At 49.9% G+C, this 12,684-nt stretch overlaps 1 protein-coding gene across 1 annotated transcript in view; it reads left to right on the top strand.

Annotated features, from left to right (window-relative positions):
* Window positions 1–12,684, top strand: part of LOXL2 (lysyl oxidase like 2) — a 113,563-nt gene that overhangs the window by 75,657 nt on the left and 25,222 nt on the right. The window contains exons 7-8 of the mRNA XM_019966354.2: window positions 4,032–4,183; window positions 12,018–12,185. Of these exons, the coding sequence (XP_019821913.1) occupies window positions 4,032–4,183; window positions 12,018–12,185 (320 nt within the window). The remainder of the gene's footprint in view (window positions 1–4,031; window positions 4,184–12,017; window positions 12,186–12,684) is intronic.

Raw genomic sequence — 12,684 nt, 5'->3', positions numbered from 1 at the left:
AAGCTGCAGCTTACTGCTTTGTAAGCAAGAAAGAAAGATGTAAAAAGTAAATGCTGCAGATGAGAGTGAGGCTGTTCAAGCTGAGCCACAAAGGAGAAAGGACTCACAGTGCTCCCTGAAGGCAGACCTCTACTTAGATGGGCAGAAAGCAGGAGGTGTTCTAGGAGGGAGGAGGCAGAGGGAGCACCCCTAGATGATGGAGAACATAGGCACTTCAATGGCTCAGCTCTCTCCAGAGCAATCTGCCACTCTTTCCAGCAAAGGATTTCCTCCCCTGACTCTCCTGAAAGAACTTCGAGAAACTCAGCAAAATCATGCTGTGAGTCAGACTGTCTGGTTTGAGTCCTGGTTCCTCTGTTGGACTGTTACTTATCCTTGGTCCCCAGTGGGGTCCAGTCTATTGAGTTGTTGGGGTGATGAAATGAGTTAATATAAATAATGTGTTTAGGACAGAATCTAAAACATAGTGAGTGCTCAGTAAATATTAGTACCATCTACCACCATCATCACCATCACTACCACCACCACCATCCTCATCACCACCACCATCACCACCACCATCACCATCATGATTACCACCACTGCCACCATTCGCATCACCACCATCATCATCACCACCACCACCACCACCACCACCATCACCACCACCATCATTGTCATCACCACCATTACCACCACCATCCTCATCACCACCACCATCACCACCACCATCACCACTACCATCATCACTGTCACCACCAGTACCATCATCATCACCACTATCGCCTCCATTTTCATCACCATCACCACCATTATCATCACCATCCTCATCACCATCACCACCATCATCACCACCACCATCATTATCATCACCACCATTACCACTACCATCCTCATCACCATCACCACCGTCACCACCATCATCATCACCATCACCATCCTCATCACCATCACCACCATCATCACCACCACCATCATTATCATCACCACCATTACCACTACCATCCTCATCACCATCACCACCATCATCACCACCATCATCCTCATCACCACCACCATCATCACCACCGTCACCACTACCATCATCACTGTCACCACCAGTACCATCATCATCACCACTATCGCCTCCATTTTCATCACCATCACCACCATTATCATTACCACCGCCATCACCATCATCCTTATAATCATCTAACAGGCCTCTGCTCTAACTGCACATCCAAGTCCTAGGTTGCTGCCTGTTTCTGAGCCCATCTTAATTCATGAGCCATGGCCCTGCTTGCTTCAGCGTCTCTGTTTGGAATCTGTATTTTGCACAGCGTTTCTGCTCTAAGTCCTTGGGTGTTTCTAGCCATAGTGACTGATGTGTTTGTTGGGGTTTTTTTGGGGGGGTGAGGGGGGAGCTGCACTATGTGCCATGTGGAATCTTAGTTCCCCAATGAGAGATTGAACCCATGCCTCCTGCAGTGGAAGAACAGACTCTTAACCACTGGAACATCAGGAAAGTTCTGATTGATGTGTTTTTATAAATTTTATAAAATTCCAAGGAATTGGAAGCTTCTTCATTTATGAATTTCCAAGGAAATGGAAACTTGGCTCTTACCCATTACAGTGGGTTGCTCCTAGAAGTTAATTTCTGGCCTCAGAGTCTAGATCCCAGGTGTCTCCAGAAACCCAGAGCCAAGGGTCCCTCCTTGGGGCTCCAAAGTGCAGAGAGTTACCTCCATCTTTATCATGTACCACATTATGTTACAAGTCTGTCTAAGTGTCTACATCCCCCAGGCACATACTGTGAGCTTGTCATGACAGGGACTGCTGTATTCCTCTGTGAGTCCCCAACACTGGTACAGAGGCTGACAATCAACAGGCACTTACTTAAGTGAAGGGTGTCCATTCAGATACTGTTTGCAGCACCTCCTATTTGCTAGTCTCTGGTTGGTAATCCCCAAGAAACATAGATGTAATGCCTGCCTTGTGGGACCTGCAGCCCAGTGGAGATTCAGACAGACATTGAATAGAGAGCCACCAGAATACAGCATGAAGTGGAGTGCTCAGTGGAGGTGACCTGAGGGGACCCAGCTTAGATGAGGCTTAGAAATGTTGTGCCATTGAAGTGACATCAGACCTGAGCCCTGAAGGTTGAGCAGGAGTTCACTGCTGAGGAGAAGGAGGAAGAGGGTCTAGGCAGAAGGAATAGCCAAAGGAGAGACATGTGGTCAAGCTGGGGAGGAGCAAGCATAGCTGGGACGCTTTGTGGAGGCTGGTCCCTGTTTGGACCATTTGGAAACTAATGGTACCCTGAACTGCAGTGAGATACTATTACAGGGATTAAGACAGGGGAGTGACATGATTAAACATGCATTAAAAAATCTCTTGGGTTGTGCGTGGGGAATATTTTGGGATAAACAAGCAGGAGGGAGACTAGAAGCTATGTCATTTGTCCAAATGAGAGGTGACAGAGTTAGATGAGTGGCAGAAATGAAAAGCACTGAGCTTTGGGGGGAGTGAATAGGACACGATGATGGGTTGCTTGTCTGTGGATAAAAGAGGAGGAGGTGATGCCTCTGGGTTCTGGCAAGAACCAGGAGGATGGAGGTGCTGCTTCCTGAGTTAGGGAGATGCTGTGGAGAAGCAGATTAGGAAAGGTCCTCCTGCTGAAAGCAGAAAGAACAAAAGCAGATGACTCTTTCAAGTTCACTCTGAAGGGGAGGAAAGTGACAAGCCAGAAGGAGGTGTGGAGTCAGGGGAGGGTCATCATAAAGACGGGAGATTTTATGGGATCAGATGAGTGCTGAGGGATGGACCCAAACCAGAGGATGATGGTGAAGATCAAGATAGAGAGGAGATCACGGAGCAGGGCAAGGCCCAAGGTGGGAGTCGAAGCAGCCCAGAGCTCCCAGAAAGAATTAGACTTGGATCCATCTTTATGAGCTAGACAGAGGAGAGGTGGTTTTGTGAGGTGAGTTGAGTTGAATACTGACAAACTAGGGATTCCCTCTCCCCAGCAGTGGGGAATTCCCCCTTGCCATCCCGGTGCCTGTAGGGAAAGCTTCCCACATGTGCATTAGGGGTCCCTGTGGGATGTCTTCTGTCTGCCCCTGCGGCTCCACGCTCCTCCTTGTCCACGTGGTTCAGGGCCCTGGAAGGCAGGTTTGGATGTGGCCCGCAGGGAACACTGGGGGAGATTGGAGATGGGGAGGAGCTGGGTCTTTATTCTCTCTGAGGGCCACTGTGTCCCTTCACTGAGGGTAATAGCTCTTAACAGGTGACCTCCCCACAAGGCTCTTTTGTTCTCCTGGACCAGATATTAACATCCTCCCCTCATCCCTGGTGGCTCAGATGGTAAAGAATCTGCCTGCAATACGGGAGACCTGGGTTCGAGCCCTGATTTGGGAAGATCCCTGGAGAAGGGAGCAGCTACTCACTCCAGTATTCTTGCCTGGAGAGCTCCATGGACAGAGGAACCTGGTGGGCTACAGTCCACGGGGTTGCAGAGTCAGATATGACTGAGCGACAGACACTTTTCTTTCTTGCGGGCCTGGAGGTGGTATTAGTCCACACAATGGACTATCCATTGCGATTTTGTGATTTCCTCATGCTTTGTTCTTATTTTTATTTTTAAAATTCCTTTCTGTAACTCAGATCATCCAATCTGAGAATGCCATCTCTTTCCTGCTGGGAGTCCGACTACTCTGTGAGAGTTGCCCCTTTAGGATTCATCAATACACAGGGTGTACAAGTTGAGAAGGGAACTTAAATGCCCTCTAGACCAGCTCCTCTATTTCAGTGAGAAAACCAGTATTCAAAGAGGCTGAGTGAGTTGGTCAAGGCCACATCAATTAGTAACAACCTTTGTTCTTGTGGGAGAAGTGACTCCCAAGACAACATTCTCTCCAGGTAGAAGAGGCCTGAGTCATTGAGCTATTGTGGGAGGCAGTTGGGAACATTCTGAGGATGGGAGAGGCATGTTCTTACTGTCTGGGACTTCCTTTCCCCTTGCAGAAACTTTCTTGTGGAAGCTTTCATAGTGCATGTTCATTTTCTATTCCCAGGGATAGGACCCATTCACCTCAATGAAATCGAGTGCACGGGGAATGAGAAGTCCATCATAGACTGCAAGTTCAATGCTGAGTCTCAGGGCTGCAATCATGAGGAAGATGCTGCTGTGAGATGTAACATCCCCGCCATGGGCTTCCAGAAAAAGGTGAGGAGCCTGGATGCCCAGAGGGGACTGTTACGTTTTGGTCATTGAATCCGTAGAAAGGGTAGACCAGATGGTCTCAGGCTGAAGCTTGCCAACAGGTACTTTGATGATGAGTTCAGAAAGTTGTTGGGCTCTAATGCTGTCACCTTCAGTGGCTGTCACCTGGCTTTGGTGAAGGTGCCAGATGAAAAGACACATGGATAAGCTCCACTGTCCTCAGATGTTGGGGATCCTCTGTGTGCCCCGCCGTACTCTGGGGCTGGACATACAGTGTGATTGCAACTCAGTGCTTCCTGCAAAGGATTCAAGGACTGCAACACCTGTGGTCCCCTTGGCAACAGCCCTTTCCAAAGACCCAGAGGAACCACAGTTGGTCTGTAAAGCACACAGATGTAAGCACGATGTAGCCAGTATTTGGGGCCGAACACTGTACTTTGGTTTCCAGAGGGAAAGGAAAGGAAACCTTAATAGCATTATGTCTGATACACACCCCTCCCTTCCTGAGACGGGGTCTCTAAAAACCTGCATCATGTACCCTCATGTGGGTGACTTTCCGACTTATCCCTACAGGGATAACCAACAAGATTTTGCTGGGAGGTCTAGCCCATCCTCCAAAAAGGCCTGGTAAATCCTATCTAATGCTTTGTGCTAAACCATGAATTTGGTCACCAGGCTGGCACATTGGAAGAGCTTCTTGAGGGCTTATTTTTTAAAATGAGCAAATGCAGACATGTTGGGGTACAGGATGGCTCTCCAGCCAGGCTCTGACACTGCTTCTTGACCTTGGCATCATCATGTCAAAGGCACTACTGAATTGGTTAGCCACAACAACTTATTGCCCCATGGGGCTAAAAATGTGAACTCGACACCTCTCCTTTGAGCCAAGCATTTGCTTGTAAGTGAGCAGGGGCGTGGGCCAAGCCCCACAGCTGTGGGAAAGGCTTGCCATCTCTAATTGCTGAGCAGCATTCCAAGAAAGTTATAATAGAGCTCCAAAAGCTGACGTGCCAAGAGTCCCCGTGCGCTGGGGTACCATTCACTTCAGACAGATTAGACTTGGGTGGAATGGGGTTTTCAACCCAAATGAAAGGCCTAGGCCAAAGAAAATGAGGTTTTCCACAAGGGCTTTATGGTGGGTGGAGCTGAGGCAGGCTGTGTGCCCAGGCATGCCAGGGGGGGCACCACACTCCTAGCACAAAACACCCTCATCCTTTCAGGGGCCCTTCGGACTCTAGAAAGTGAGCCTCGTGCTTAAGTGTGGGGTGTGGGAAGCTTTATGCGTGAATCTGGCCATTTCTATCCCCTGGAAGGGCTTTCTTCTCTGGTGGTAAAAGATCTGCAGTGGTAAAGAATCCACCTGCCAATGCAGGAAACATAGATTCGATCCCTGGGTAAGAAGATTCCCTGGAGGAAGAAATGGCAACCCACTCCAGTATTCTTGCCTGGAGAATCCCGTGGACAGAGGAGCCTGGTGGGCTGCAGTCCATGGGGTCACAAAGAGTTGGACACAACTGAGCAACTAAGCATGCTTGCACAAGTCAGTTCATTACTATCATTCACTGGCTGATTCCTTAATTAATCTCTTTCAGGTTTCGGTTTCCTCCTTGGAAAATAAGGAGGTGAGAGAGGTGATTCCTAGCTTCCCTTCCAACCCCCAGTTCTTTAAGAAATTGACTTTTTATTGAATGACTAATAAATAAAACTCACAGACATGAACCTGGGAGGTTTCATCCATTCAGCCACAGCCAAGCTGTGTTTCTTTCATTGCTGGGGAGACATGCCAAGGTGGGAAGGCTCTGGGGGTGGCAGGTGGGTTTACCAGGTGAGCTCGTCCACACAGGGTCCCCTGGCAGCCTTGCTGACCTCCAGTTCCCTTCTGAACTGTGGGCCTGGCCCTGTCCGGATGGCAGGACCATGCCCACGTGTGGAATGTGAGTTGGAGAGTGCCAGTGCTTGCTTGCCTGTTAACATCTGGGTCCTGTTACCTCGCTTCCTACCTGCCACCTCCAAAAACAGATGAGGGACTGGTGAACTGCAACCTTATCAAAATACAGGGTGGCCTCGCTGTATTTTGGGCTGGAGGTAGGTGTTTTGTTTTCTCTATTCATGCTCGGAAAAATTCAGCATCCTGCATGTCACTCCCTTTTTTCAAACTGCATACTACTGCCACGAAGAACCAAAGGAATAGGAAAAAAGAAATGCCTTGGATTGTTTTAAGAAATTTGGAGAAGGATGGACCTCCCCTGGCATCCTTGAGGGGTAATGAGGTGGAGAGGGTGTGGGTCAGAGGCTCCTGGCTGACCCCAAGATCTCTTGGGGTTCCATGGATACTGGAACTTCGAGCCAGATCACTTCTGGAATGGGGTGCCCAGGAGGGGAGCCCTGGGAATGGAGAGCTATGTATTGGGCTGAGTTTGAACTTCATGGCCAGCCTCTCTTGCAACCCCCAGTCTCCTCTAGGAAACGAGAAAAGGCCCCCAATACATCTTGAGGTGCCTGGATTCTTCCAGGGGCAATGAAACTCTGCTGCCTGTTACAGCGGTTGCTCCAGGCCTGCTCAGCCTTGGCGGAATGGCCACAGCTTGGAGCTTTAGGAAGTGTCTCAAGGAGAGGCCCCAGTTCCCATTGAAGGCCTTATGTTTTCCTTGCCCCAGAGTCAGTGTGCAGACACGTTCTTGGGCCAGAGCCTCTCAGACTTCTGTTGGCTCTAGAACCTAGGACAGGAACACCTGGCCAAGCAACCTGGGCTGCACAGACAGTGGGGGACAAAGGACAGGAATCCTCCCAAAGAGAGCCCTAGAGACAGGAACCTTCATATTGAGACTCAATACAGGTGACTTTCATATAAGACTCAAGTCTTCATTTTGAGACTCAAACTTGGGAGCCTCACTGCCCCCTGGTAGCGGGAAAAAGTTTGGACTCGGAATTCTTCAGGCTCCCCAGTCCTAATTTTTGCAAACTTTAGGGTAACAAAATGAAGTCTTTTTTTAGGGGGGAGAAGTGCCTAGGAGAGGGGCCATAGAGGGAGCTAGCTGCCAGTGCAATCAAAAAGGCAGGGCACAGTCCCTAGCGAAATAAAAAATAATAATAAACCCAATTATCCATCAGCACTGCCCACTGGCATTTTGAGTGAAGTGAAAGTTGCTCAGTCCTGTCTGACTCTTTATGACCCCATGGACTGTCCATGGAAGTCTCTAGGCCAGAATACTGGAGTGCTCCAGGGGATCTTCCCAACCCAGGGATCAAACCCAGGTTTCCTGCATTGCAGGTGGATTCTTTACCACCTAAGCCATCAGGACATTCTGAACTTCAGTGCTAACCTAGCCCCCAGGAGGGGTCCCTGCCCACGGCTTCTGGTGCCCCAGGGTGTACCTCTGTGCAAACCTGCGGCTCCACCAGCCTTGGTGCTGGAACTCGGAAACCACGAGGAGGGGAAGGGAAGAGCATCTGGACTTCCCAAAGAGAGGGAAGGCTCCAGACTCCCTAAATCAGGATGCAAGCCATTAGAGGGCTCAGCCTGTGGCCTAGAGGTCAGTCCTGCGGTCGCCATCACAGTCCCTGCTGTCGTTTGTCCTGGACAGTGTCCTCCAGGCCATAATCAGTCCAGGAGGCTGGAGACACAGGAGACCAGGTGGGTGGGGAGGGGGTGTGTGTGAGAGATTGGCACACCACTCCTTGCCAAAGCTATAGGTGCTTGGAGGCAACTGGAGATGGTTTTCACAAGGCACAAAATCACGAGCTTTAGTGATTCATGGAGAAGGGAATGGCAACCCACTCCAGTATTCTTGCCTGGAGAATTCCACGGACAGAGGAGCCTGGCAGGCATTAGTTCATGAGGTCACAAAGAGTCGGACACAACTGAATGACTAATACTTTAGTGATTAAAGCTTTAGTATCCTAAGCCTCAGGACCCAGTCTGACTCCAATGGACAATACAGTAAGTCCCCTACACATGAACCAGTTCTATTCCCAGAGTGGGTTTGTAAGTTCAGTTTGTTTGTAAGTCCAACAAAGTTAGCCTGGCTACCCAGGCTAACGCAATTGGCTATTTATTAGTACTGTAGTGTAATTGGTTTATGATACTTTTCACACAAATAATACATAAAAAACAAAGAAAACATTTTTACTCCTGTAGTACAGTACCTTGAAAAGTACAGTAGTACAGTACAACAGCTGGCAGGAACGGCACATTCGCATCCTTGAAAATCTGCAACTTGAAGGGGATTTACTTCCTATGTAGGGGACTTACTATAAAGGCCTCAAAACATGGGGCCCAAGGTTCAGGACCCCAACCTCCCAGCAGGAGGAGTTCTCTATCCTGACTGTAAGGCACAAATTTGGTCCTCCGTTCTGACTCAGCGATTCCTGCTTTGGGACAAAAGCACCCTTGAAGAAGCAGGCTTAGGTGGATGGTTTGGAGGTGGTTTAGTATGGTAATGAAGAGATGCTTACTCCATCTGAGACTCCCCTCATCTGTGAATGGGGATGACATGGTACCACTGCCTCCTAGGGATGCTGTGAGGACCGAATGTCCATAAAGGGCTTACATAGGGCGGGGGACAAGGTAAGCGCTCTGAAAGTTTGCCTGTGAATTTTCCAGCACTCCTCCTGTCTCATGCATGCCTGCTAAGTCAGTTCAGTCCTGTCTCTTTGCGACCTCATAGCTGTAACCTGCCAGGCTCCTCTGTCAATAGGATTCTCCAGGCAAGAATACTGGAGTGGGTTGCCATTCTCTCCTCCAGGGGATCTTCCCAACCCATGGATCAAACCCACATCTCCTGAGTCTCCTGCATTGCAGGCGGATACTTTACCGCTGAGCCACCTGGGAAGCCCGCTCCTGTCACATAATAAAAGCCAAATAAATACTGGATGAATGAATGGATCTGGGGAATTACACACAATTCACTTCATTTCTGAGGAGGTGCCAACATTACCGGCAGAGTTCAGTAAGCACATAAAGGATGAAATACAGGCGTTCATTAGATCTCAAATGAACAGAGGGGATGGCTTGGAGTTACTTGGAGACATCCCGATGGATTGAAGGTACACCCTCCCCAAGGGTTGCTGGCCTTCCTGTGGATGTTGGAGCTGGCTGGTTTGCCTCCCATTGAGGCTCAGGCCTTTCTAGGACTTTCTCCATGGCTCTGCCTGCTTATTTGTTTTTATATAGATCCAGCTTCCCTGGTGGCTCAGTGATAAAGAATCCGCCTGCCAATGCAGAAGATGTGGGTTCAGTCCCTGAGTTGGGAAGATCACTTGGAGAAAGAAACGGCAACCCACTCTGCTTTTCTTGCCTGGAAAACCCCATGGACAAAGGAGCCTGGTGGGCTACAGTCCATTGGGTCACAAGAGTGACTAAACAACAACAAAGATATGTTAGTCACAGGTGATGTGCAATCCATAGCCAGTGTCCAGCGCCTGGACTGGGGTTTCCTCCAGCCCAGAGGCACTCAGGAAGTCAAATGTCAGTCTTCCGAGGGCCAGCCCTCTTCCTACCTGCTCTGACCTCTTCTAGGTCCTCTGAGGAAAGGTTGCTTCCTGCTGGGACTCCCACCCTAATGATGATCATTGCTGTGATGATATCTGAGATTCCTCAGCACTCACTGAGTGCCAGGCCCTGTTTGAGCACTTTACAGGAACCGTATATGCCACTTATGCATCGGCTCAGCCCTGGTAGATAGATCTAAGGTCAGGACTGCCCTCGGCCTGTCTGTTTGCTGGCTGACCTCGTGACCCTCCCAGCCCCCAAGTCAATAAGAATTAAGACCTATGACTTAAGGGTTGTGCTGTTGCTAAGGACTGGCAAACAAACAGCTGAAGATTCCTGGAGTATTAGGTCTTATCTCAAAGGGATGAATTGTTAGAACCATAAAGGGAAGCAGGGTAAGGTACTTGGATTAAGGACTGCATTTTCAGAGCCCTTCCCCCAAATTCCAGTCCTTAATCCAAATACCTTATCCTGCTTCCCTTTATGGGCTTGGACTCATGTGTTGGTCCATGCTTTCATTCTGTAAGCCTGGTGTTATATTCATCCATTCCAAAAGGAATTGTGTCAGGTACTTAACATCTGAGAGGTGCCGTCTTAGTTATCGACCCTCCAGTAAACCAGACCAATACAGCTCTGCTCTTTGGCTCTTATATATCATCAGAGAGACAGCCATTTAATTGTAAAATTATAAATTAGCTTAATTATAATTGTCAAGAATGCTAAGAAGGAGATATAGAGAGAGACTGTGTAAGTGGGCACTGACCCCCGTTGGAGAGAAGTGCCACTGGGTATAGAATTGGAAAGATGAGTGGGACCAGCCAAAAGCAAAGGGGCCTCTGTATGTAATAGACTTCAGTGTGAAATGAGACTTACTGTGTAACTTGGTCAGGAGAGTTAGGTCGCCATGGAAACGGAAAGAAGACTGTGTGCCTGGAGGTAAAAGTGACTCTGGGTTCTGCATGGAGAATAGGTCAGTGATGGCAAGAGGAGAGGCAGTGGGAGGCAGGTGAGGAGGGCTGTTTCAGGTGAGAGGTGAAGGTGCCTGGGAAGAGGGATAAGGATGGAGCTGGAGGGAGGAGCGTAAGTGGGAGGGACTTGGGAGATAAAATCCATGGAGGAAGATTCTGATGGGATGTAGGGCATCAGTCCCCTACCTTTTTGACACCAGGGACCAGTTTTATGGAAGACAGTTTTTTCCACCAACCAGGATGGGTTGGGAGGGAGGATAGTTTCTGGATGATTCAAGTGCATTACCTCTATTGTGCACTTTATTTCATTATTATTACCTTGTGATATATAATGAAGTAATTATACACCTCACCATATTGCAGAATCAGTGGGAGCCCTAAACTTGTTTTCCTGCAACCAGACTGTCCATCTGGGGGTGATGGGAGAGTGATGGGGAGCAAATATAGATGTGAAGCTTCGCTTGCTGTCCCCCTGCTCATCTCCTGCTGTGCAGTCCAGTTCCTAACAGGCAGGAGTGGAGGGGGTTGGTTGGGAGCTCCTGATGTCAGGGATAAGAAAGAGGGCGATGCTGACGCTCGCTCCTAGATTTCTGGCTTGTCTAACAGAATAGATTCAGGATCAGCAAACTGTCTGTTGCAGTGCAAATCCATCCCTCTGCCTGTATTTGTAAATATGGTTTCTTGGGCACACAGCTGAGCCCCGCTATTTACATACTGTGGTCCCTGCATTCACCCTACGCGGTTTGCTGCCCCTGGGGCAGGTGGTAGTGCCTTTCATTGAAACAGAGAATGAGGGGGAGGTAGAGCACAGGTTTAGGTGTAGAGAGAAAAAGAGGACCAGTTAGATTTGGGGTCTCCGAGGTGCCAGGTGGGACTGTCAAGTAAGAGTTCTTCTGGAAAGGACAGCAGGGGGTGTTGTGGGAGGAGATGCAATCAGGAGCTGGAACTGGGGTACAGGAGAGGGTGTGGGGAGGAGAAAATGGTCCCAGAAAGAATCGGGGGATTCTACCATTTTAAGGCTCCTTATTGCCTCTTTCCAAGCATCTGATCTGAGACCCACCCCCCTGGTGGGCTCATGGGAAGTGGAGGCAGATTCTACAGTGAGATCAGTAGGTCTATAGTGGGGTCAGTGGGTCTCCCCGGCTGTATTGGCATCTAGGGTCCTAGGATGGCTGCAGTAGGGCAGGGGAGGGGCACCTAATGCAGAAGACCATGCTGGGCACGATGCCCAGCACACAGCAGGTTCTCAGTAATGCCAGCCTTCTGTGTCGCAGGCAGGACCCCCTGCCTTGGGGAAATTGAGACTGAAGGCAGTACCATAGTGGGGCATCAACCTGCCTTCCCCTCCCAGTGATCATGCCTTCCTTTCCCTCCACAGCTGCGCCTGAACGGGGGCCGAAACCCCTACGAGGGCCGAGTGGAGGTGCTGGTGGAGAGGAACGGGTCCCTCGTATGGGGCATGGTATGCGGCGAGAACTGGGGCATTGTGGAGGCCATGGTCGTCTGCCGGCAGCTAGGCCTGGGGTTTGCCAGCAATGCCTTCCAGGTGAGAAGCCCCCACCCCCACCCCACCGCCGCGGGCCTTGAACCCTGCATCCAGTCCTATCCTGCCCATCTCTCGTCAGCCCCTGTCTTCTGTGACTCCCAGGAGGTAGAGAGCCATGGACTTGGAGGAAAAACCTCATCCTGTCCTCCACTGCTCTGTCCCCTGCAGGCCCAAGTCCTTGCATGGGTCATGCACTCTCTGGACTCTGGTTTCGGGTCTCAGCTCTGTGCACCGGGCTTGACCATGCCAGAGGCTCATTCTGGGGTGTCCCGAGCTGACTTTTGCAGGGGGAAGCCACTCAGTCCTATGGGGGGGTGGCATGTGGAGACCACCCAACCCAACACCCCAGACGCCTTAGCTCAGTGGTCCCCAGCCTTGCTGGCATCAGAGACTGGTTTTGTGGACAGCTTTTCCACAGACGGGGTAGGGGCAGGATGGATGCTTCAGGCAGTAATGTGAGCGATAGAGAGCAATGGGGAGAGGCAGATGAAGCTTCGCT

This window comes from Bos indicus, chromosome 8 (assembly GCF_029378745.1).
Source record: "Bos indicus isolate NIAB-ARS_2022 breed Sahiwal x Tharparkar chromosome 8, NIAB-ARS_B.indTharparkar_mat_pri_1.0, whole genome shotgun sequence".
NCBI classification, from domain to species: domain Eukaryota; kingdom Metazoa; phylum Chordata; class Mammalia; order Artiodactyla; family Bovidae; genus Bos; species Bos indicus.
Note: the sequence above shows the minus strand (reverse complement) of the source record. Positions and strands in the feature narration are given on the sequence as shown.